General features: G+C 41.4%; 1 protein-coding gene across 2 annotated transcripts; it reads left to right on the top strand.

Moving 5' to 3' along the window:
* Positions 1 to 6,501: 6,501 nt before the first annotated feature.
* Positions 6,502 to 25,001, top strand: lclat1 (lysocardiolipin acyltransferase 1). Of its 2 annotated transcripts, none has more exons than XM_088313671.1 (6): positions 6,502 to 6,798; positions 13,501 to 13,668; positions 14,959 to 15,157; positions 15,222 to 15,368; positions 18,315 to 18,431; positions 20,067 to 25,001. In XM_088313671.1, the coding sequence occupies exons 2-6, from the start codon at positions 13,501 to 13,503 to the stop codon at positions 20,585 to 20,587; spliced, it is 1,152 nt and encodes a 383-aa protein (XP_088169797.1). In that variant the 5' UTR covers positions 6,502 to 6,798; the 3' UTR covers positions 20,588 to 25,001. The 2 variants fall into 2 exon arrangements, with proteins under 2 accessions (XP_088169797.1, XP_088169806.1); XM_088313680.1 differs by lacking the exon at positions 6,502 to 6,798 and adding an exon at positions 9,979 to 10,146.
* The last annotated feature ends 1,765 nt before the right edge of the window (positions 25,002 to 26,766 follow it).

The raw sequence follows: 26,766 nt of genomic DNA, 5'->3' as shown, positions 1-26,766 counted from the left end.
GCCTACCTGCACTTTATCTTGTGCTCCTCTTCAAAAGTAATGTAAAAGTGAGGCCAATTCCTCACTGTACAATGACAACTTTTAGGTTTTACAAAAGGATATTTCAGCTTTTATTCTTTGCACGTATTACATTTGACCGACACATTTTAGAATTTGAATTGTAAATATCAAAAGTTTTCAAATGAACAGTTAGGCTATTGGGTAATCTGACAAATAACAGCGTTAAAAAATGTGGGTTAACAGAAATGAAAAGAATCCACATTAACGCTCAAAACTCTCCTTGTTATGACTGGGATCGAATTAGTTTTCTTGGACTGCCGCAATTTTAAGCGTTTATTATTGTGCTCACCATTGGCAAACTACAATTTACACTCCGCTGACATGGTTTGGCTTAAGAGGGGGACATAAATAACCCCTGGCGCTCTTCCCATAAACACAATCGCAATGATACGACTTAAGACTCATAAAAAAAATAAGACTGCACGGAAAAGGGCTAATGGACGGGAACTGGGGGGGGATTTATGGGAAAAACAACCACTTCCTGATCACTGGAACACTGGAAGCGACTGTCACGTGCACAGTATATTGTGAATGCCGGCTATTAGCTTCTTGCGCTAGCTAGCGGCTACCCATGTAGCTAGCCTCCAAATGGTTAACCGCAGTTAGCTTGTCACTGATGGTGATCAATAACGTAATGGCTAGTTAGCTAGGCAGGTTTAAAACATTTCAGTCAAAATAAACCAAATGTAGACCGTGTGGAAGCTAGCTAAATTATAAATTCATGGATGAGCTAACTGGCTCAAAATAAAATCTTCCAAAATGTTCTTGTTTTCCTCCCTCCCTGATTAAAAAAAAAAAAACAGCATAGTTTTGAGATGAAGTCTTCCTCGAGTCACCAGCTACTAACACAGCAAAAAAAAAAAAAAAAACAGCAAGCTGATCTTGTTGGTGTCACCAGCGCAACCTGCCAAATTCTTATTACCGTTATAAGCCGTTTTCCTTCCAGGGAAAACAGAAGCAGATTTGAATGTGCATTGATTGTTCCTGTTCCTGTTGTACCAAGAAGCGATGTGGTAAGGCCCCAAGGGCACCATTGTCGAAGGCCCCGTCCCAATATCCACGCTTCATCGTCAAACATGGCGGCATGGGTTGTTGTTTTGATCAGATACGCAACGAATTGTGGGTAATATGCTTCGGCAGAGGGCTCAGCAGAAGTGTGGAACAAGTGCACAAAAGGGGCGGGATGACAGAACACTTTGGAGAACATCGACGCCCGACCCACTCGCAGCCTTGACGAGAACGCTCAAGGGTCCAAGTGTGGGTATTGGGCTTGGGCCCAGCAGGCAACTTCCTGGTTCTGTGGTATGATGCAATTTTTGCTTGTGAGGGGGTATTATTGTTCCATCATAATTTAAAAGACTTTGAAAAGAAGAGGATAAATTGTGGAGCCTCTTGTTTGTGTCGTGTAGGACTATATACACACACCACAGTCGACATTTTGCTTCAGTGGCCGTTTTCTCACTCCCTCCAGTGTGTTGTGCTTCTTGGCTAACATTTAGTGCCTACCTGTTATTGACTTTTAATTTTTATGTTTCGTCTCAAAGGTGTGTTTTTGTTTTTAATTGTCACAAGCTTGTCCTGTTGCTTTGACATAGCTCTGGGTAGCTTCAGTATTATACTAGCTAACTGTAATCATTTCTTCCACTTGCGTCACAAGCTAGCAAGACAACAAAAAGCTACCTTTTGACCATAAGTGACAACATAAACACAGCCACTAATTAATGTGCCGCTACCTGGCGAACCAGCGAGTTAGCATTAGAAGCTAATAACATGTACTGAAACCTGACTTTAATTGCAGCTCTTTTTGACAGGGTAACCCTGAAGCTAACGTGTAGCATTCTTCTGTAAGTGTTTCACTGATAAAGCTTCTCGCTCATTCTCGGAATTCTTTCCAATGGAAACAATGTTAACGCTGATCCCGGCGTGTCAGCCGAGTCTGACCTGACGACCAGTCGACAATACTGGCGACTGTGTGTCCTCATTAAAATGTCTTCATTGAACACACACACACACACAGCTGCTCCTTCATACCGGTCCCCGCACAACATTAGTCCATGAGTTTCCTTGTAATAAGTCATGAAGGGGAAGGAGGACACTTATCTTATCATTTTTGTTTTGCACCATCTACAGCCATGGCTGCCTTACGAAAATGCACACATATCCAGAAACTTGTTCCACATATTCATAATACAAGCAGGAACAAACCTAAGTAAAAATCCGCATTTAGAATTGTGAAAAAAAATGAAGTGTTTTGTGTCATTGTACTGTTTAGATATGATTTCAGTCAATGGACCAGAAATCGTGGCATGCAAAATGCAGTGGCTGGCAGTGCATTTTCACACGAGGGCCTTCAGTGAAGTCGTACTTAGTCTGACTTGAATGAACCCCCCCACATAACACCATCATTTATGACACCACGGGTGGACAAATAATATACAGAAACACACTTACACAGTACTGAGTGAGTGTTGAACGACCTAGCTTCTCTTGAAAGGTCCGTCTTGAAAATTACCTCGCAAGTGTACCAGCAATTAAATCCACACTTAAATCCCTTCTTCAGCCATTGTGGTTCAAAAAGAGCAAAAATATATTTTACTTTGTTTTGGAACGGTCGCCAGTTATGGATTTCTGGTGTGTTGATTCCACATAGCGCTGCCCCCTCATGAGTGATTATCCAACCACAAGCTGCGTTCATCACCTTCAACGTAAGGCCAGCGACAAGGCCTTACTGTCATCAACTCGTGATCTGATTGGCTGTCGCAACTGTCTATCAACTGTAAACCCCCCTCACACACACAGAATAGACGCCCGCACGATTGTATTTGAAGGGCTCGGATGAATAGTGTGTGCCACTGGCATTAGGAAATCTGCCTGGTAACACGAGCTAGCAGAATTCTGATTGGATCAAACCTCTAATGTTTTAAATATACTCTAAACTGGGTAAAACCTTAAACATTTTCATGCCGTGTGATTCTTGTCAACTCTGAAGTTGTTCAAATCTTCAGAATGGATCTGCTGATGATGATGATAACGACATTGATGTATACTTCAAGACTCCAACATAACCTTTTAAAGCAGATTGTGTGTCATTTGTTTCTTCTACCGGCCGCAACAGCGTCTACTGTTACTCATGATGTCAGCATGTGTGTGTGTGTGTGTGCGCGTGAGTGTGCGTGCGCGTGCGTGTGTGTGTGTGCGTGTTGTGAGGGAGTCAGACAGGCTGACAGACAGGCTGAAAAGAGAGAGAGAGCGAGAGCGAGAGCACTTAGTCAAACTCAAGACTTTTCCATGACCTTGGTCCCTGTGGCACGCACTCTATCTGATAGACCGGTGCGATCTTTGCGAACCTTATCACTATACAAGTCATTTGAGAATATTTTTGGAAAATGAACCATTTATATGTAGAAAAAAATACTTTATTGTATAATTTGATTCATCTGGTCAAGTACACTCATCAGCAATACACGTTCCATGAGATGTTTTATTTGTTCTGTGATTTATTTTGTTGTGTTTGGTGGCGACCATCTTTAGACACCTAAAAAGAAATAATAAAAAAATAAAAAATATTGCTCAGCACTTTCAAAACAATTAAATACATTTAAATTTTATGTGAATTCTAATAATAATTTTTGTATTGCTCTGATTACAATGAGTTTTAGCTCAACGGTACATGCTAACTGTGTTAGCTGCTATGCTGTCTATCAAGAACAAATTACTACAAATATGAGTAACTTGTTTGTGTTGTTTTGAGAACAATAAAATGATCAAAAATAGAACTAAATTTACCCAAGTTCTACCCATGGTCAGAACAATTAGCTTGATGAGGTCATTCCTGCTAAGTCATCCGGCTCACTTTTTGTACTCTTTCCCAAGATTGCCTAACTGGTTTTAGTATCCGGGTTGTGTATGTTGAGAGGCGCAACTTCAGTAATATTAGATATATAATATTAATATAGTAAATTAGTGCTATTTAAAATATGCTTGTGATAAAACCGATGGGTTTAAAGCGGGTAAACAAAGAAAGACATTATAGGGTCGCTCAAGGAGCTATTTGTTATTTTAAGTTATATTTAGTAATGACTTTTATTGTTAGCTGCATTTTTTTGTTTGTTTCAGAGCAACTATATTTTACACAAGAAGTGCATGTTTCTGTATTTTATAATCATTAATTATTAGAAATGTCCCATACAGTGCAGTGAAATAAGCCAAAAACAGAACAATTATGCAGTGTTGGATCAGCATTTTCTGGTGAAATGTGCTTCTAAAGTCAAACAAAACTTACAAGACACAGAAGATGATAAAATGGTTTTAAATAGCAAAATGTCAGAATAAATGTCCTTATTTTTGTTTTATACTTACGAGTAACTCAAGAATGACACTTTTTACATCCACATTCTATTTTATTTTTTTCAGCAGATGATAGCGTGTATCCGAACGCATCATTATGCCTGCCTTGAAAGTGCCTAGAGACAGATAAGCTTCTTTACACAGCACAAAACTTTTATTTACACTCGTATAACACTTGAGAATTAAAAAATGGAAATTTTCCCATGTATAAATTCATTACACCCAGCGGATGCTAAGATTTGTAGCATGTAACTGAAAGTATCACAGCTAATAATAACACGCCTCTTTAATGGGTGAGTGGTTTTACTCTTAGTTTTGTTTAGCTTCATTAAACAGGGATTAACAACTCTTTATACTTGTATGACAGTTGTGGACAATAAAATGTTGCTTATTTGCTTACACTAATTAAACCTAGCCGTAGCATGTAGCCTAATGTCTATGTGACTAGCGTGAAAATGTTCAGAGATGTCAGTATTGCTTTGACAACATCACTTCTTGTCCCTCCCCATTACCGGTGAGTACTTTTGCTTTGTTTTAGTTTTATTTTGTTGTATTATACACTGGTTATCTTTTTACACTTGTTTGACAGTGAGGAATGTGAAAATGTGACTTCAAACATGGTCTGTGCAGCTATGGAACAGATGTTGTACTAACTTTACATGACTGGATATCCTCTGGGATTATTTAGCCATAAGACATTTGATCATATAGTTTTGTGCCACAAAAAATAAACCTTTATGTCATTTTCCTCCCCTCTCCATTTAATCAAATTTCCTGATTAAAAGCAGAAAAGCCGCACGAGTTCAAGTTGGACTGGACGTGCCTGTTATGTAAGTCAATGTGGGAAAGACAAAAGTGGCTTTTTTTGGGCATCGCCTCTCGTCTCCTTTGAGTCTATTGATAGCACTTTGAACTTGTTTTTTTTTTTTTTTTACATTGAGAGAAGGACAAAAACATTTGTTATATTTAACATTCTTCCTTTTCACGACCTCTTTAAATCTTCTCGTCTTACCGCCGTGCTTCCTCTTCACATCCCCCGGGCCTTGCACCTGAGTTACCACTGTTCCCTTTTAAAGCATCTCTTTGTAGTTTTGCCATGTGCTATATCAGTGCATTTATCTAGCCCGTGTCCCTCCGTGCACCCCTCCATAGTCTCAAGGTAAGGCGGATTAGAGTGGCGAGCACATAAGATGCCTATTTAAATCAGCACGTATGGCTTTTCAGCCTGGGGGCCACTTTATATACGTACTAGTGAGACGACTAGTCAATAATGTAAAAGTGCGTTCATGTCCCTTTTCCACTGCAACGTAACGGCTCGTGTTTCCGTGTCACAAAAGTACTGTAAAAAACACTGCCTAGTGAACGTATCATGAACCAACGGCAAAAATTGAAGGGAACTGAGATTCTCCTATATTTCTAGGCATAAACATTTTACACTACAGGAGACGGACTGCAACATCAAAACAGTTCTGTGACAAATTGAAGGCTGTGAAGTATAATGCTGTAGTGTTTAGAATAAAGTCAAAGTAACAAGGGAATGAAATAGTCGTATAGAGACACATCCAAGAGGAGAATACATCTGTAGTTCATACATTTACATATATAAGATAGAAAGACTGGAAACATATCTTACTGAATAACTTTGAAACTAGACTGAGAGCACTTGAGACTGCAACAGTTTTATTTCATTTATGTCGTTTTAAATTGTGTTGGAACTGTAACTTTTTGCAGCCTCTAGTCCAAGAGTCCTGGCCTGATACTCCTTTGAAAAAGAGGTTTTTAATCTTTATCATACTCTTAAATACTTGTGCAGACAATGGTTTACTTTACAATCCTAAAGGGACATTTCTGATTAAATAAAACCTAAATAAATTAATGAAGAAAAATATAATATAATATAATATAATATAATATAATATAATATAATATAATATAATATAATATAATATAATATAATATAATATAATATAATATAATATAATATAATATAATATAATATGCTATGATATGATATGATATAACATAATATTTTGGGGGGTTAACGTTTTGTGTTTAATCGGTAATCCTCTCGTGAATTAGGACGAAACAGCACCACCTGTCGAAGGCCGGCTGCAATAACAGGTAGAAGAGAGCAAGTTGAGAGGTCGCGTTAGCAACCAAGTGACTCCGCTGCAATGTTCATTTCAGATTCTCTTTAATCCAAAGCTACCCAAGAACCACACCGAGGAAACTGCATTTCGCCGTTTTTCATCCCCAAGTCAGGCTGCCCAGTATTCAAAGGGACAGCAAGCCGGTTAGCTTCGGTTAGCTCAGCAGGTTGCTATGTCGCAGAGAAGCGGTAGGACGGACTCCTCTGAGCTACAACTCTCTTTTTGAAAAGCACGTCAAAAGGTGAGTTTCCTCACGCCTCACAGTTCGATGTATATATTTTGTGCTACTCGCCGAACATGTTGGCTAAGCGACATAGTGTAACAAACTCTTTCTTTTGAGTTGAATGCGTCTAGCTAGCTTAGCATTGGGGTGAGGCCAGATACTGAAGCAACACTTGGTGGTGGAGTCGGCACGTTAGAAACTGCAGATCCGATTGAGATGACGCGGACAGTCGGTTTTCGTCTTGTTGTCGTCAAAAGTGATACATGTTTTGAGCAATATCTTCTACAATTCTTGTAATCACCCCACTTATATGTCCTTCAACACTAGAATCAGCCATCTTCGTCTCATCTTTTCGAACTTTGGCTCATTTTGAAATCACGCCCCAGCCACCTGTTCTCAAACTTTTTTTATTCCACTAGGTGGCTGTTGCCATTGTTACCGTGTGTTTGAACGTTAACACTTAGCCTGGACATAGTAATGAATATATAAACGTAGATAATAATTATATTAAAATGCATTGCACATGAAAGTTAAATACAACTAAACTGTTCTTAAATGCGCTACACTGTAATGGATTACAATCGTGTTGCTTTGTTTCATCTTTCTTCAACAACCATTTCACGGATAGTACTAACTGAACTGTGGTACTTGATCTGTAGAGACAATTGATCAAAGAGGATCCGCCACTATTATTTAGTGCAGTGCTTCTAAATTATTTTCTGTATATCTGTTATCCCCCTCCAGGAGGAGGAAAGCATTTCACCCCCCAACTCTCCTCCGCATCTATAAATATTATAATTTATCTATAAAATTGTCATAAGTATGCCTCTGCATACTATTTTATCCTTATTAACATTAAAGGGAATTTAAAAAAGCAATATAGATCAACTTAGTACAGCAATGACTTTTTAGGATAGTTTTTTTTAGTCTGTAACCAAAAATATTTAAAGTGCATCAAGGTTCCTGAAATCTTAAAAAAAATAATAATGGAGTGCCACTGCCACTTACTGTAGTGGATGTGCCATTACACTATTCTCGAATGGTTAAAAAAAAAAAGAATGGGTCACCCCACCCAGAACCCCCCACTAATATCAACTTTTATTTAGAAGGTGGCCTTCGCAGAGCATGTTACTGTCATGCATATTATGAACAATCGTGGTGGCAGCTGGTGTGACTTGAAGAAGCAAAAAGCATTTTTTTTTTTTTATCTTTTTTTAATTACAGACCTGTCTTGTATGTTGCCAAAAACAGTCACAATCAAGCTGAAGGGGTAGTACAATCAAACAAGGCCTTAAAGGTTAACTATAAGAAAAGTAGCTGAGAAGCATTTGGATCCACATGTTGTGTCCTCCAGCTATTTGAAGCCGATTAATGACGCACCACTGCAGGGCGTCTCCAGAATGACACATGCAACGCACGTCAGCACTGACATGTTTAGCCTTTTAGGTGCAGCCTTTGAGAGAAAACAAATGTACTTCTGATTGGAGACCCGCCAGCGGTCATTTAGCTGCTTTGTAAGGTGCACAGTCAAAGAGCTGTTTGGCTCCGTGCTGTAATTTATGGTTTAAGACTGATTGAGTGCTTGCTCAAGCAAGTGAGATTTTATTTTATTTATTTATTTTTTAAACCTCCCACCACCTTTTTATGTTATAGTCATTTCGCTTATCCATGGACCTTTGGAAGAAATTTGTAAGTGCCCAGAAATCAAGGTTTTTGATTTGGTTTCTAAGTCCAGCAAATGCAAGTCCAGAAACCTTGTCTTGCATGTGACCTAATTTAAGATTTTTTTTATTTTTTTTTTACTTATTGTTTCTGCTTTGTGTTGCAAGTCAAAATTTGACTCACTAGCAAATCTCAAATTCCAACTCTAATGTTAGAAATGTATGTGGGGGTGTAAGCTAATTATGCCGGTGAACAGTACATTTTTAATTTAAGAGATGCCTTTTTGTGTCCCTAAACTTTTTTTATTTTAAAAGTATGCACAAAATTATTAATAAATTCAGCATGTGTTTAATTTTATAGACGTTTCTGAAAGAAATTCCACCTGTTGCTGAATTTAATTCATAAACATTAGAAAGTATATTACCTTAATACATTTTATATGATTGTTATATTATTATTGAGCTAAAAAAATAATTGCATCTTTGATTTAAATTTTAAAAAAAAGTTACATTTTGTTGACCAGTTTTGTTCATGCCTCACATTTTCCATTATTAATATCAGTACTGCCTCCATGCAGTTTATTTTTTCCCCTGAATAAACGTTCAACGTTTTCGCTTGCCACATGGAGTCTTGCTGCGCCATGCTGCTTTTGAGGTGTGTTTGTGCATGTACTCCAGACCAAATGCTTGTGTGTGTGTGTGTGCCCACGGCGATAATTGAGGTGGAAAGGTGCGAGCTGAAATGCGCACCTGCTGGATGAAATAAGTCCCTGTAGCGCTGGCTCTGGACTCAGCGCGTCAGCGAGGCCTTATCAATTCAACACTCTGCAGGCCCTTTTCACCTACGCTCGGCAATAATTGACTGGCAGCGCTGCTACGTTTACGACTGGCCAAGGTTATTTGAAACATTTAATAAGTGGCACATTTGCAAGTTATGCATTTATATCTTGGTGTGGGGCTGTGGTTTACCCCAAATTAACTTCTGAGGTCAATCAGGCAATGTTTTAAGTTTTATCTCGTTCTAGAAGTGTTTAAAAAAAGCTAACCACTGTTCGGTGAAACTGAAAATAAGTAAAGCTGAGAGCAGGGCTCTCGCACGCCTGCAAAAATTGGCGGCTTCCAAAGTGGATTCTTGAATCCAAAGGAATTCCTGTCTTTTGTGGAATTGAGGAATTGTTCTTGAGACTTTTTTTTTGTGGGTCTACTCATTTTCATGCTGATAAATGAAACTTATTTCAGAGACTGATTTTGCAAAACAGGCCATCTGTACTGGCCAGAATGATGATAAAATCAGAATGGCTGACTCCCTTTGTCTTTTCAGGCTTGGGTTCTAAGAACTAAGAACTGGAAAAGCAAGGGCAGCCCTCAACCAGTTAAGAAATATTTAACGTTCCTCAACCATATCTCTCAGATCATAGATTCAGATTTCCAACTCAACTGTTAAACCGGTACCTGTTTGGGGCCGAAACTTGGAGAACCACTATAACCACCACTAGAAAAATCCAGACATTTATATAACTTGTTGATGAGGAATACATGATCCGGATGTGACCAGCAGCGAGAAGCTCAAAGTCATCAGCCTGTCAAACAGGAAAGGATACAGAGGCGCTGTCGCTCGGGGAAATCCAACCCAGAAACTGACAAGGATAGCACGCAGCTGGAACCTACAAGGCAGAAGGAATTGGGGCCGTCCGTGAAATACCAGGTGATGGGACCAAGAGGCTGCTACTCATAGCTTTGGCTAGTTCTCTGGATGGAAGTTAATAGATTGGCGCGGAACTTACCTGGTTGTAGGAATCTTGTTGGTGGCCCGTGTTCCAAGGGGGATAATAGACATAACGGCAGCAGCAACAAGTAAACAACTTCAAGGGCTTGATCTTATAAAGCTCTCATTATCTGTCTTTTAAGACCAATGGCCAGTTTAACAGCCTATTCAAAACAAAATACTTGACTTTCCTTTTCTTTTTGGACATGGGTTACAGAAATATTTTTTGGGGGTGAAACCAACTTAATGTGGGTAAAGTCACTCCTACATTTGGATCCGAACTGATCTGAAGTGTCACAGCATTTGTGGAGTTCAGGTTATTTATCTCATCTCTAGTCATCCATCTAGCCATCCATTATCTGTACTGCTTCTCCTCACAAGGGTGGTGAGGGTGCTGGAGCCTATCCCAGCTGTCTTCGGGCAGTTGGCGGGGGACACCCTGAACGGGTTGCCAGCCAATCGCAGGGCACACAGACGAACAACCATTCGCGCTCACACTCACACGTAGGGACAATTTAGAGTTTCCAATCAACCTGCCATGCATGTTTTTGGAATGTGGGAGGAAACCGGAATACCCGGAGAAAACCCACGCAGGCACGGGGATAAGATGCAAACTCCACACAGGAAGGCCGGAGCCGGAATCGAAGCCACGACTTCTGCCCTGTGAGGCCATCGTGCTAACCAGTCGTCCACTGTGCCGCCCATTTCTAGTCATATTTAAAAAAAAAAAAAAAAAAAAAAAAAAAAAAAGTCTGAATTGTACGACCTCAGCATTCGACAATTTGATAACACTAGAAATGGACAGTTTAAAACAGCATTACCTTGTTTGGTGGTATGTGACTTTTTACCTCTTCCAATTGGACCTTCCTTGTTATGGTTCTGGACCACCTTGGAAAGTCTCTGAATATACATCACTGAGCGTCACATCCGACAATGTGGAGTGCAGCACATGTTCCACAAGTTTAAAATGACCTCTGGCATGCCAGTGAGATGCCAAGGGATTGTCATGGGCACTTAGAGATGAGTTGCCTCTCATCCGTTGCGTAACAATTGCAGGTCCTGTTACTCGGTTTTGATTTCACAAGGATCACAGGCTAACCCTTCTCTCGCCCTATCCCTTTGGGATTCGATGGCCATGTGGCGTTTGTGCAATGTGACGACTACTGCTATGAAGCAGCTGTGAAAAGACTGCGTTGAGTTTGTAAAGTACATGCAGGGGGAGTCGGGCCAGTGTTGTGACTTTGCATGACAATTACTGTTGAGGATTGTGATTTATAAGGGGGAGATTGAAGGGAGGTTGATTCAGATGTTGCGTTATTGTGGCTCTTGTGAGTTATCACTTCTTGGCCTGGTTCTACGATGTCTCTAATTGAAATTAACTCATTCACTAGCAGCCGAGTAAGAAAATGGATCTTTGACGTGTTTAGCCGTCAATGGCAGTAAATGAGTTAAGCACAACATTCAATATTACATTTCAGCCTCTTTGCCACGTTATCATATAGGTGTCTTGAGCTTGTCTTTTATATCGCTGAGACCTTTTCTAGCTGGACAATCCACACCCTTTCCCTGACTTTGGCACACTTCGACACACGTACTAGTTGAAACCAGACCATGGAGTCGCATGTAGGACGATCCCAACACATAAGAAACCATTTTTAAATCTAGCAGACCTTCTGCGCCTTTGTGGTTCAAAGGTTCCACAGACCCGCGTACTTGATATTCATAGCATCCATTCAATAGTCTATCTGGGAAGAATCTGCATTCTGTTAGCATTAAAGACAAAATAATCATCAGATATTATATATTTTCATTCGAACTTGGGACCTCATCTTGTGCTTGAGCTCCTTAAGCAAATGTCTCACAAGAGAGCCGAAAGTACAGAATGTGATGTTTGATTGAGCCCATGAGTCAATTAGTCATGTTATTAACGGTGGAAAAGATAACGGCTGTTTTATCCAAACAGCACAGATTGGTACAGTGTCTTTGTAAGTTTCTAGTAGGGCTGAGCGATATCTGGAAAAGATTGCGATTTTCTGTTTGGTGAGCTTGGCGGGAGAGGAAGGAGACCGTGTTCATGTGGGACATTGTTGATAGAACAGATTCTGGGTCAGTCAGGAGCTGCAAAAAAACAAAAAGAAGAAGCAGCTTTGACGATCAATTGATCGCCTGTTTGGAATCGCACTTTCGATCAAAAAACAATAAATCGTGCAGCCCTAGTTTCCAAGTTTGTCAAAAATTTTGAAAGGTAATGACTTGGGATGTACCAAAGTCGGTCCCTGAAAAGTTTCGTCCAAAAATGGCCCAGAAGTGCATTTTCAGGTTTGATCGTCACTGAAACAACGCGACCAAAACAGGTTATGATGATGCATTCAAAGCTCTTTAAAGCAGGTGTGGGCAAACTACGGCCCGGGGGCCACATGCGGCCCGTTAAACATTTTAATCTGGCCCACCAAACTTGAAAAAAATAAAATGAATAAACCTTGTTAATGTTTTATTTTCTAAATACGGTATTTTTTCAAAGACATGTATTTTGTTGTAATGCTTTTGTTCGCTTTCATTTAAAATTAAATGTATTTTTTTTTCCCCCCAATGAGGTGAGGTTCCCAAAACACTCCATCCATCTGCTCCTGGTCCGGCTCCTCTGTCAAATTTTGGAACGCATTGTGGCCCGCCAATCAAAAAGTTTGCACACCCCTGCTTTCAAGTAAACACTCTAGCTAAACTGCGCTAAGCTAAATTTCGGTTTTGGGTTTTGGTTTTCTCATTTTCTGCTTTTGGTGTATCCAAAGTAATGACATATCGGATCGGTGCAGACCCACTTTTTGAAAATCTTCTCCATGGTACTATTTGATGTCTGATTGACCTCAAATGTCAATTTAGTTGACGTGAAAAGATAAGCCCTGTCTCTACCAAGTGGTACTGTTCCATATTCCATGTTTGATTCATTTCCATTGTTGAAAGATGTGAAGTTTCACAATGTCAAACCTGCACAAATTTACCTTTCATCGGCTCAGTTTTTTTTTTTTTTTTTAATTAAAGCCTCTGCACTGACATATCCACAATTACTTCGCCCCAGTCAGAACGGTCCCCCTATTTACATTCCACTCGAGGAATGTCCGCTTTGGATTTTCCACTGTTTGTGGGAAAATATGTCGGAAGAGCAACCGAACAGCGTTGAGTGTCCATAATCAATCACGTGTTTCGCAAAGCATGAGAATCTTTTGTTGATGTTTGACTTGAGGTGTTGAAGCTAATAGAGGTGTCTTTTTTTCTTCTTCTTTTTTCCCGCCACAGATGGCTGTGTCGGTGCGGGGCTTGTACTTTGTACTGACCCTGTTCTTGGCCAGTTTCTTCGGGAGCATCTTCATGCTGGGTCCGGTCCTCCCCCTCATGCTGCTGTCCCCTGCCTGGTACCGCTGGATTACCGATCGCATCGTCGCTACCTGGCTCACCCTGCCTGTGGTGCGTATGTCTGCTCGGCTCTAACTTGCCCTACTTGCGGCTGGCGCGTGATGATTTTAGATAAACTGAAAAATTGTCGTCTAAACAAGAAGCAAATAGAATGCAAACTAACCCCAAATTTGATCAAGAAGTGGAACTTCTTTATTACTGACAGCGTATTGCTTTGTTTTGTCTCATTGTACTCAAGAAGCAAATAACAGACCCTACATTTGCACAAATCTGCCAAGAAATAGTGGAATATTTTCACGGATAATATTAAACAACCCTCTTGAAGTCAGTCAGAAGAAATAAGACAAATTTGCCCAAACCTGCGGACAAATAGTGGAATCATCACAGGAATTGACTCCTTTATTTACTGGAATAGCACTGCGTTATATGCTGCTTATGGCTACGACCCGTAGAACTTTGGCAAAAGCAAGTAAAGGATATCAGACCTGAAGTTGGACCTCAAACTTATGGACAAATTGTGTAATCATCACAATAATTGACGTCTTTTATTTATGCTGATTGCTGCTATGTCACATTGAACTCAAGAAGCCAAGAAAAGAAACAGTTTCTTTCCGAGAGCCATCTCCATTCTGAACTCTCACACACAAACGAGAACACCCTTACCTTGCAGAACAGCATTGTGATGTGTTTTTACATACACTATTCAGTACTAAATTCCATTGCACTCTCTTATTTATTTATCTAATTTATATATTTGTCTGTATTATTGTTGTATTGCACTGGAGAGGGGAGCTCTCTAATCTCGTTGCACACTTGAATACAATGACAATAAAGGGATTTCTAATTCTAATTTCTAATTCTAATTCTAAAAGATATTGGGCCTGATATTTGCACACATCTGCAGTTCATGCTACTTGCTGCGATGTCCTGTTGAACGCTAGCATATAAAAAAAAAAAAACATTGCACCCAAAATTAGCTCCGATTTTTCGAATGGTCCCTTGAGATACGAGTGACTCGACTTGAGTTTTTCCAGATTTTTTTTCTTGGGCTTTTACTGTCAAACCAAACATAAAACAAAGAGAATTAAACCAGGTGTACTTAAAACAACCATATTCTGCTGGCTTAATGCTAAAGCTAATTAGCATCAATGCTGCGGTGCTCGAGCAAGAGATAAAACTTAAAGCAACAAATGTAGCAAGACAATATAAAGAGTACTTATTTATATATTCTTTATCCTCTACATAGAATGACTAATATTTTCTCAGAATTGAGAAACCGAGACAGGAGCCGAGCCTCGGTACAATATATTTTTGCTCCCCCCCCCCCCCCCCTCAAAACAGTCCCTCTTGGAGCTGGTGTTCGGCGTAAAGGTGGTGATCACGGGCGACGCCTTCGTCCCCGGGGAGCGCAGCGTCATCATCATGAACCACCGCACGCGTCTGGACTGGATGTTCCTTTGGTGTTGCCTTCTGCGCTACAGCTACCTGCGCCTGGAGAAGATATGTCTCAAGGCCGCGCTCAAGGCCGTGCCCGGCTTCGGTAGGTCGACCCTTTCATAACGGGCGCTTTTTGAATGGATTCTGATAAAACCGCTGATTTCCAGGCTGGGCCATGCAGGTGGCCTGTTTTGTCTTCATCCATCGGCGTTGGGAGAAGGATAAGGAGCACTTGGGCAACATGCTGGACTACTTTTGTGACATAAGAGAACCGCTGCAGCTGCTGCTCTTCCCGGAGGGCACGGATCTCACCGGTGAGCGGTGGATTTTCTAACTTTATTTAGCTACTTTTCTGATTGTTTATTTAAAAAACTATATATCGTAAATCGTTTCTCATCATACATTTAAGTGAGCCATTCATGCCACAAACAGTGAAAATCCGAAAGTAATTGAGGCCTACACAAAGATTTGTAATTGCTCATAAATGCCACAAGATGGCGGCAATGCACAATGGCCTGACTAAATGAAGCACATCCCCTTAGTTCAAAATAGTTTTTTAGCAATAAAATACTGTCAGATTTCCATCAACGCATTATTTTTATATGAGACATGGCTTTGCACATGGGGCGGGTAGCTCACCCCTATTGTCGCTCACAGTTCACCTGAATCGGACCTTTGCGCCGACCCAGCTATGCAAACGCGGTTCAACCGTGCTAACGCATAACCAAATGCTTGTCATCACGCTCCCAGAATGCTCTGATGTCAAATGACACCGCCACCTCTAAGCTCACCCTTAGGCCGAGCAAAGCCCCCCAACTCAGTTGCTCTTATGGGAGGGGGGAGAGGCTAAATTTCTCTTTGCGTTTCATTATGTCATCTTAGGCGGTCCAGTTATGTGACATCACCAATTGACCAGACGGGTTTTAACTTTTCAAGACACACCAGTGCGTTTCCTCTTGTTTGGCTGCTTTCGTACTATAACACAAGAGCTATTATGCGCCAATCAGTTTCAGGATAGTTGAATTGGATGCTGTTTATTACCAGTTTTGTTCGTACATTTAGTTTATTCTGTGTTTTGAGTGTGGGCTTGATTGTATAACAGCACTTTTAGTATATTCAATCAGTTCTTCATGAATTCAAATAAATAATCAAAATATATATTAGACATGTTATACAATAAATATATAACCCCCATTTTTTTAACTGCAACATGCATGGAAAACAGACAACACGAGCTGAGGTCAGAGCTCCCGATGTTGCGCCTCTTATGCCAAGCTCTGACTACACGATTGTAGCCCGATTTGGACCTGGCAGACATGTCTTCGACAGTCACTGTCTTGGCCGATTATATGTCGCCGTGAAGCGCTGTACCTCATGTAGTTTCACTTATTTAAAGACAGACGCCTCACGACTGCGACACAGAAATTCTGGCGTGGCTGATTTGTTGTTTTGTATCGTGTGAGATGTCCTTCGTGGCCCCACAATTTATTCCAACATTGACCAATAGTCTGACGGAGCAAAATTCCTGTCACACAGTCTAGCTCTATTTTCTGTCTGAAAAATCAGGCACACGGGTTTCCAGCATCGGCACACGGCGGGAGCGAGCGCCACCAACCCGCACGTGTGTCCTGGCGTCTCATATCGAACAAAATGTTTTCCCTGGTGCCCGGCCTCTTTTCTTTTTGTCCCGCCTTCTGGACAACCTGTGCTGTCGGGCTGTGCTCTTGATGAGCATGCGACGGTCGGGTGTGGTCTGATCGGTGTCAGACTTGTTATATGGCCACTCGCTCAGTCCACAATGCCGAACGAATTCATGACACCATGTCTGATGATCTGACAAAGCGACTGTCGTGAACGACAAAAAAAGCCGTGTAGTCTGAGCTCTGCATTAGAGACACCTGTTAGCATGCAAATGTGTGTGCGTTTGGGTGTGTGTGGTTTTGTGCGTTTGACTTTTTGGCATACTTAAGCTTTATCAAACCTGTTTATTTTTTTACATCCTTTATGCTACATTTTATAAGTGTGTCTTTTACATCAGGCGTGGGCAAACTACGGTCCGGGGGCCACATGCGTTTTAATCCGGCCCGCCGAACTTAAAAAGAATTAAATGAACAAACCTTGTTCATGTTTTATTTTCTAAATACTGTGTTTTTTCAAAGACATTTATATTGTTGTAAGGCTTTTGATCACTTTCATTTAAAATTAAATGTATTTTTTTTTCTCCGATGAGGTGAGGTTTCCAAAACACTCCATCCATCTGCTCCTGGTCCGGCGGGCCCTTTGTCAAATTTTAGAACCCATTTGGGACCTGCTAGTCAAAAGGTTTGCCCACCCCCGTTTTACATTAAAGTAGTAAATGTCAATTCAAAAATGTCAGAAAAAAAAATTGTGAGAGTTCTTTGGGAGCCGCAATGGAATATTCACATTTCAAATCATGTCACTAGGAAAAACTGATTTGTTCAAAGATTCTCTTAAATTACTCAGTCTTTTCAAGCCATTCATCCCCACCACTTTTCAGCTTTTCAGGTTTATTTATTATCCAAGGCTGAAAAATATTTTATTTTGAAAAGGGACCGGCTTCTCTCCGTTACACTCATCTATGATGGACTCTTGATGCGTGTCAAGATGCTAATAGCCTCAGTCGTATTAGGCCAATGTTAAACCCACAAGCTCGCGAAATGAGTAAAAAAACTGACCACGTACAACGCTTGCTCTGCAGAATATGCGGCCAGCTGTCAACACACACACACACCTTTGCCGGTCCACAAAAGTTATGTACTACTATACTATGAATCAGTCCGCTGCAGAAAAAATGTTGGGGACCACTGCTTTATTGTACAATAGCGCTTTTGCCCACTTCCATCTTCAATGCATTGTAAGAGAACCACGAGCTGTGAGCACAGATGAACCGTCTCTCTCTTTTGTCCTTCCCAAAGGAGCTGCTCTTGTTACATAACATGACTAATGAGTCAACTTATAGTTAGTTCCTCGGGAAATGTTTGGTTAATAAAGAATCATCTGTCTTTATGTTTATTTCCTTTCTCTCCAGCTTGGACTCTCCTTTACACAAATGTGTGTTTGCGCCAGCTGGAACATAATCAACCCCCGCTTGTCCCCGGCACCAGTTGTTATTACGAGTGTTTTGTTCACCGAAATAGGATAGTGCGATTGTATTGTATACAGTAGCTTAAGTGATCCTTGGGTTTTTTTATGCCCATAGCGTGCCGTTCTCTGTCAACTTTTCTTTGTTTTCCCCACAGAGAACACGAGAGTGCGCAGCGACGAGTTTGCCGCGCAGCACAACCTGCCCAAATACCAACACGTGTTGCATCCGCGCACCACCGGCTTCACTTTCATTGTGGAGCGATTGCGAAAAGGTTCGTGATCCAAAACCGCACCCCCCGGGGCCAAAAATGATCCGTTTGGGATTTATAAAAGAAAAGCAGCCTGCCTTTGTGAAAAATAGCAGAATGGCATTAAATGTGGCTGCTTGACAATTAATTGTGAATTTGTGGTGCAGTTTAAGTTTATTTTGTATGGCACGAAAAAAACCAGCAAACCTACTCCGTAGTACCACCTGGAAAATTTGAAAAGCAAACCTCCTCCAAAGACCTATGCCTGAAATTTACAAGAAGAAATTCCTTTTGGTTTTGAATCAGCCAATTAGTGGCTTATTCAAGGTTTTGACAGTTGGAAAAAAAATTAGCTCCCTACACCAGTGACACACAAAAGTCTCATGCCCGGAATTCAAGAGGAAGTCAGCCATTTTGGTTTGAAGCTGAAATTTTGGTAACAAATCCAAGGCTCAAAAGTTAGAAAAAAAAAACAAACATCAGTTCCACAGATCAACCCAAAATTGGGTGGTCATGTCAATAATGACACATTGTAAAGTCTCAGGGACCCGTGCTTGAAATTGAACATGAAGTCAGCCATCTTGGTTTTGAAGTAGACATTTTGTGGCAAATTCCAGTTGGTAAACATTCACCCCCGACGTCACCAAACAGCACAAACTTGGGACCCGTGACCGAAATTTAACCGGAAATCAGCCTCTATGAGGTCAATCAGAGCTTGTACTTGGAATGAGATCTACTTGGGATTTTGCCCAAATGAGCCCCAGTTAAAAGTGGGTATCCCTGACAGATCACTTCTTCATTGTAAACGTGTTTTGCCATCAAAGTTTCAAACGATTCATTTGGGTCATACGCTGCGGCTCTACGGCCCATAGCATTATTCCAATTCTCCGAACGAGCCGACAGTTTCCATTGTTTGCCGGTGAGCCAATCATCCTGGCAGTACCCCAAACTTCTCAAATACTACTTCTGGCCAGACACTAACCATCCGAGCAGGTGTTGCAAATGGTGCGTGTGATCTCATCGCTTAATTCAATCCCCCTTTTCTGTGGGTCAGAACCACCGACGGTAAAAGTTGTTTTGATCAGCCTCTGTGTCTGTGCGTGTGTGTGTGTCAACTCTTATTTTTTTTTACTGCACAACAGCCCAGTGGGAGACAGACAGGCAGGTTCTGGCAGGTAGAATGTTGATCCTCACCCTTTGAATAAAAGGTGTAGAGGCTTTTTTTTTCCGATCCAGGGACCATTTTAGTTTTTACAAGAGACCAACACTAAAACTACTGGCATCTATTTTGGCGCGATAGCCATCAGGAGATTCCCAAACAGCCGGTCCATTTACGGGCGAAATTGGCACGCATCTGCTCCTCTCCCAAAGGTTTCCGCGACCCATTTCTGGGTCCTGACCCACGAGTTGAGAACCAATGCTGTAATTAGCATCACAGGTATCTTCAAACTTGGAACCAGACAGTCAATCTATTTAAAGGACGATAAGTAGTCAGTGTTCTGTTTAGTGTCTATCACACTAAAAGTGGACCAGAGGAAGTCAAAGGAGAGAGTTCTTCTCAGGAGATAAACGTGAGAGGGTCACCAACAATTTTTGGCCATGTGTATTCTAATGGCACGGTATCAATATAAACCCTAAAAATGTTGCCTGTGTTGCTAGGAGACAACCTAGATGCAGTGCACGACATCACCGTGGCTTACCCCAAGAACATCCCCCAGACTGAGCGTCACCTTATGCTGGGCCTCTTCCCCCGCGAGATCCACTTCCACGTGCAGCGCTATCCCGTCGCCACGCTGCCCGGCCCGTCCGATGAACTGGAGTCGTGGTGTCGCGAGCGCTGGGCCGAGAAGGAGTCGCGTCTTCAGGACTTCTATGCGGGCCAGCCGCGGGCCTTCGACCGGGAGGGCGCTGCGCGGGTGCCGCCTTGCAAGTCGGAGCTGCGCGTTGCTCTGATCAAGGCGGCCTCGCTGCTCTACTGGACCGGCTTTATCGCGCTGTGCTTTGCCGGCCTGTGGCTGTGGGCGCCCGTCAGGTTGTACCTGGTAGTCGTGGTGGGCGTGTACGTGGCCCAGCAGAGGATGGCAGGCGGGCTGGAGTTGCTCGAGTTGGCCTGCCATCGCTATTGGACCTCCGTGGCCGCCAACGGGGACGACAAGATGCTGGATGGAAAAATGCAATGAGGACAATGCTGACTTGGGACACTAAGGATGCGTTTTTTGTGGGGTCCTCCTTTAGAAAGGGAATCACCTGCAGGCAGCTTGCTTGACCTCAGCAGGAGGCTCAAGAGGGACGTGTTGTCAGCACCCCTCATTTTGTCTCCTTTTATTACCTCCGCCAAACATGAATCGTGTCTGTCTATTTTCATGGGATAACGCATAAACGACCAATCAACTACCACCAAATTATTGGTGCAGACTTGCGTTTATATTGCACGGTATTTGCTCGGTTTAGGTTGGTTTTGCAATTCAAAAATAATACAGCAGGCAACTACGACCCCCAAACGTAACAAATTTTACCGTATTTAACGCATCTGTTGGACAAGAAACATTACAACAATCTGGGACGATCACTTTTTACTTCAAATTTTTCCGAGAGGAGACTGAGAGCGTCGAAAAAACTGATTTGTTTTTGCTCGTTTTTTTAATTAAAAATAGTACTGCGGGAAACTTGAAAAAACAAAACCAAAAAAAAAAACACGTATTTAACACATCTGTTGGACAAAAGAACAAATTACAAGAGTGGAGGAGAACGATGGTCGCTTGTAATTACTGCAGTTTAATCCAAAAGAGGATTGAGGGCAGCGATAAAACAGTGGGTGCAGCCAAGTGGATGTTAGCATGTTTATTTTTGGGCATTTCTAGCAGTGTACGCTCCAATGCCAACAATGGCACCCACACGATATCAACTCTCCTCAGTTTTCATCCCAGGCTAACCACCAATTAGAAATAATACTTGATACAACCTGCTTTTGTTAAAAGAGAAGCGTCAATGTGGTGCCTTGTCCTCGAAAAACAGAACCGAGCCAACGAGGTTCTGCGCTGTGGAAAAGGGCCACCCCCAGAGTTTCAAACTGGCAATTTGTCTTCATGCAACGTTTTCTGTCGCTCTCCCCGGAGCAGGAAATCGCCTGTCAACAAATTTTATCCACTCTTACTGACCTTGCCGGAGGTCTGCGATTCGTTAGGGTCCACCCGATTTGTCACTGAGCTCACAATCACTCGTTGGTTTCCTGTCAAGCGTATGTGCCAGGCTACAATCTGTTTTACGATCTCCACATAATCGCCGTACGTTTTTTTTTTTTCTTTGTCCTGTGTGTTTCTCCTTGTGTCCTACACGATGGAGCCAAGCCATACAACCTTCACATTCTCTACAAGGACTCATCTATGTAAACGTATCTTCAAATACTTCCTACTTGGGTAGCGTTTCGCTTTTACACAAAACATAGGAATGGATTTTTCCCACGGAGGGGAGAAAATCTGCTTGTTTGTACAAGTACAAAAGCCAAAGGTGAGCCAGAAAATAAATACTCTCTGACGAGGGTTGGCCGTGGTAGTTACTTGAGATTAGAAGCTGATTTTTATTTATTTATTTTTATTTTATTTTATTTATTTTTTTTGTGCTTCAGGCTTGAAGCAAATGTCCTTATTGGGAACTTTTTTGAAAGGGGGGGGGGTCGAGATGTTGGGACAACATGACCCTCCCGCCACAGTGGTGGCACAAGAGGACCACCAGACTTGGAGTGGAAAACCGCCCCCCCCGCCCTGAAGAAGTAATCCCCCAAAAAGTCCTTTAAGGCCCGCTTCTCTGTGTGCCACTGATGCGCAGGCTCAAGTCAATTAGCAAATGGCAGCTGAAAAGAAAGCCGCCGCTTGTTGTGCCAAGGAAGGGCAGGGTGGCACTCTCAACACACTTTTTTTGTAGCACGTTCTGGGAATTCAAAATACAGTGGAACCTTAGTTTTCATTTGCCCTAGTTTTTCTTTTTCGTCAGGGATCGAAATTAAGCCTTTTTGAGTAGGACTGTCATGAGTCAAGTTGTGGTGATCCTGTCAGAATCACGACTGTGATAAATTTCAGGAATCATACATGCATACACAAAAATTCATTTATGACACTCAAACGAATCATGGTGCTCCAATGAAATCAGAATGCCGTTTCTCGCTTGGATTTACCCAGGATAATTTAACTTAAAGTGGGTTGCGTTGGCAGCCTCGGCAGTGAAACTATTTGCATAATAACTATAAGGGATGCGTCCCTAATCAGGGCTATCATCAAGGACTGGTAATCGGACTAGTGCAAAAAAAAAATGTGCACAGTGCAGTAAAAACACGGATTTAGGTGGATAAAACTGGTAATATTTGGGGTGAAAAGCAAAAATATAGGGCTGGACGATATGGCCTCGGGTATATCACCTAAATCGAAACCCTTTATGCTAATAAAATATGTTGCGATATAAACTCGGGTGCAAACCTTTTACAATGGAATTTAGCATTTCTAAATTGGTTGTATGGTCATTTAACAAGATAAATTGTTTTAAAAAAAGTCAATTGTGCACTTTTAAGAACATTGAAACTGATTGAAATACCGATCATATTATATATTAATATACGTTAGCCTTATAAGACGCTCTCAGATAGCTAAACATGCTAATTCATTTCCAGTATTCTGACTTTTTGTCCTGTGTGTTTTAGCCGTGTCTAATTTTCTCTCTGGGCACTTATTTACTCGCCAATTTTTTTTTTTTTTCCACAGTGCGTAATGTAGTCACAGCCAGACTTCGGAAAGATAAAAGATGTTTGCCGACTCTTTCACATATCTTAGCGGTTAGCATGGCTCCTCTGTCTTTTCCTCTTAATTACTCCTCGACTGCTCTTTCGTAATGGCTGCGCTTGTTAGAAGTGTTGCTTATTTGCTGCCATAGAGATGATTAGCGGCTCAGAGGAGCAGCTCCGCACTGTTAAGCAGCACTAGCTAGCCGGCTTCAGCTTGTAGCTCGCTGGAGTGGAGCAACATAGATGGACTGAGCATTACCTGAAAGAACCTGAGCAACAGGGGAATGCATTGGTTTTTTTATTTTTTTTTTTATAAACCAGCTCGGACCGCTACATGAATGTACTGATTTCATCGTTACTTATCTTTGAAATATGTACTGGCTCCGGCAGACCTCGCACTGTCAGTGGCCCCGCCCACACAGCGTTATACTGGCTCGGGGCCATCATTTTACGATTTTTTTTTTTTTTTTTTAAATTCATCGAAATTTTGCCACAATCCGCTTGGCTTTTGCACCACCAAAAAAAATATGTGACTCTGCCATTCATTTCCTGCTCATGCATCCATGCTCATCCGTTTTTTGGAAGTTGTGTAAACAGGTTTCAACAGCAAGGCATATTCCATAATGCAAACTTATTAAATCAAGACAGTAACACTTCTCGCAGCCCTCGCGCAACACCGGAGTAATGCATCCTGACTAAAGTCAGACCTTCAAAATAAAAGCATGCAGTTTCACCACACTGCAGTCACAGTCGAGCGCAAAATAGTTCTAGTTGCAGAGCAGACATTCATTTCTTGTTACTCAACTACAAAGGCGGCAAGAAACGCAATAGAATTCAAGAAAGAACTTGTAGTAAAATGACTCCTCCTCTCCTCCTTGGTGTCTTAAGCTATCAAAAGTCTTAGTGGTAAAACTGATGTTCAGTTAACCACATGACTTCAGTCTATTTCACGCTGTTTTTTGTACGGGAAACTTCAGGTATTCAGCATCAAATGTGTTTTTTTTGGTTCATATTTATGGGTGTCAGGAACGGATTGATTGGCTTGACAAGATTTCATATGGAAACAGTTGCTTTGGTTTTCGTACATTTCGGTTCGAGTCGGACATTCACCAAAACAGAGGTTCCACTGTATTGGAAATGTGTCCTTTTTGTTTTTTTGCCTCGAGACAGCAGCTTTTGTAGCAAAACTTGGGCAAATTAGCAGACCGCCAACATGGCGACAAACAATCTTTTCAGCACAATCAAGCAAGACTCATTTGTCCTCAAATAGTGGCCGTGGGTGTTTGTTGAGTTACACTTTTTTTTTTTAATCTCAGCAGTGTATGCATATATTTTCTATAGAATCTAAAGAAGCCTTTACCGACTTGAGAGAAAATTCCAATGAATATTGTAACTTGGTTCATTATTGCGGATACAAGTGCTGCTGTTTTGGTCAGCAAACTGTTCAAATGGGCCCAAGTAAGATGATTACAGTTTGCACCATTTTTTCCCCTGAAGGGTTGATTTGAGGGAGGTGTTTTATCTCGAGTTGGGACATGGCGTCAATTCAAGATTTCGGCCACTATATGAGGAAATATGCTGATTGTCTGTTGGGAAGATGAAATTTGGAGCCTCTGTGCTTTCCAGTCACTGTGATTGAATCGACATGAAACACGGTAATGCCGCTTAAATGTATTTTCATGTCTTTGTTGTTGTTCTGTGTGATTGTTATCTGTTATGACTTAATTGCTGATGCTGGACCTCTTAAATTGACTACCCTCAGGTAAACATGGTGAGTTGATGGAAAGAAAAGAATATACCAGATTAAACAAACTCAAACTCCATTCAAAAGACATTTTTTGGTGTGTAAATTTTGTGCACTTCATTTATTGTTGTTTGCTTTTTCTTTGGGTTTAAATTTTGGATGGAAAACAATCATTGCAGAACGGAGCAGCCTCCGCTGGGGATGTTAAGATAAGGACGCAGGAAGTGACGGCATGTTAGTTGAGCGTTTGCTACGTCGTGCGCCAACAGGTGAGTGGTTTTACTGTATTTTTGTTTTATTTGGCTGACGTAAAAAATATATTTTATGTCCATGTGTTCATTACGTGTATTTTTCTCAGACCACCAAAGATTCTTACATAAGCAAGAATCCGATCCTATGCATAAAATCATGATTAGTGCTGTATTGGTGAGCTGAAAGAGGAGTTGCGGCGTTACAAATCCCAGAGTTCTAGGCATGACACACTTCTACAATATGATTGGCTGCTGCACCCAGGAAGGTTTGAATGCAGCAGGCAGTTTGATTGCCGTGAGGCTTGTCCTGACTAGAACTGAAGTGGGATTTTTCATAACGCCTGTCTGTCTTAAACTGCCCCCATGTGGTCAGGGTGGGCACACCAGAAGGTTCAGCTTTTAAGGCAGACATGGACAAACTATGGCCCGGGGGCCACATGCGGCCCGTTAAACGTTTTAATCAGGCCCGCCAAACTTGAAAAAATTAAATAAGTAAACATTGTTCATGTTTTATTTCCCTGTAATTCTGATGTGTCCCCACTAGGAGGCGAACTCCAAGACATATTTTGTTGTAATGCGTTTGTTCATTCTCATTTAAAATTAAAGCATATATTTTCTCTATATACTACATGTATTTTTTTTTTCTGCAAAGAAGTGAGGTTACCAAAACACGTGTGCTGCCAAAGAAAAAAGGGATTTTTGACGTCTTTAGCCGTCAATGGCAGTAAATGAGTTAACAGCATTACATTCATTCCAATGGGAAAAGATTATTTGAGTTTTTAAATGCCCTATTCATGTTTGTGTTACATTACATTAATATGAATTACATGTTCTTATTTTAAGATTTGCTTTCAATTTATATTTAATGCTATTCACTTTACTTTATCAGGGCCAGCTTTTTATTATCTTGATGGAATGAGTCTGCCGAGTGTTTTGGTGTTACACAACAGCGCAGGTCTCGTTCCCCTCCCTCCTCGACCGCAGGCGAGCAAAAAAAAAAAAAAAAAAAAAGGTCAGGAGCTTTGAAGGTGAAGTGTGGTCACCATAGTAACAAATGTTGTCTCCGCTGTCGTCTAGCAACGGGATGTGCAGTGATGTCAATGGAAAGCATGCTATTTTCTCCCCGCTGACAGAATGTCACTGCTTTGTGTGCGCGTGCGTGTGTGTGTGTGTGTGCGAATACACACGCACAGCCTGTTCAGGGAATGGAAAAGGGGCTACGATGTTGACATCCCCCGGAGTCAATGAGAAGCTAAAATATCCCCCCCGGGACGATGAATCATGCGCCAATTAAGGGTCCAATTGATGCGGCTGGATTTTTTTTTTTTTTTTTTTTGGGGGGCAGCCGATAGACAGCAAGATCATCCTCTGCATTTGGATACAAGCTCAAATTTGACTAAGGCAAGATGTGTCATCACACTGCACATCAGTTTACAATGCACGTCCTCCACTATTAATACACTTCTACCCGTGGCGTCATGAGGGCTATTTAAGGGGGGCTCCCCCTTAACATACTATTTTGTTGCACAACTTTTTGACGCAATTCTTGCAAAAAAATAAAATAAAATAATAAATTCTAACTTTCAATGAGAC

Source organism: Idiotropiscis lumnitzeri, chromosome 1, assembly GCF_059441095.1.
Source record: "Idiotropiscis lumnitzeri isolate Australia: NSW breed Sydney's pygmy pipehorse chromosome 1, RoL_Ilum_1.0, whole genome shotgun sequence".
NCBI classification, from domain to species: Eukaryota; Metazoa; Chordata; class Actinopteri; order Syngnathiformes; family Syngnathidae; genus Idiotropiscis; species Idiotropiscis lumnitzeri.
The sequence above is the reverse complement of the archived record's forward strand: the minus strand, read 5'-3'. Positions and strand labels throughout refer to the sequence as shown.

What these genes read in the sequence shown, in the direction of transcription:
- lclat1 (XM_088313671.1), top strand. Translation starts at nt 13,501, where the DNA reads ATGGCTGTGTCGGTGCGGGGCTTGTACTTTGTACTGACCCTGTTCTTG. An exon ending in CAAGGCCGTGCCCGGCTTCG is followed by an intron (nt 15,158 to 15,221) that starts GTAGGTCGACCC and finishes GCTGATTTCCAG; the next exon opens with GCTGGGCCATGCAGGTGGCC. An exon ending in TGTGGAGCGATTGCGAAAAG is followed by an intron (nt 18,432 to 20,066) that starts GTTCGTGATCCA and finishes CTGTGTTGCTAG; the next exon opens with GAGACAACCTAGATGCAGTG.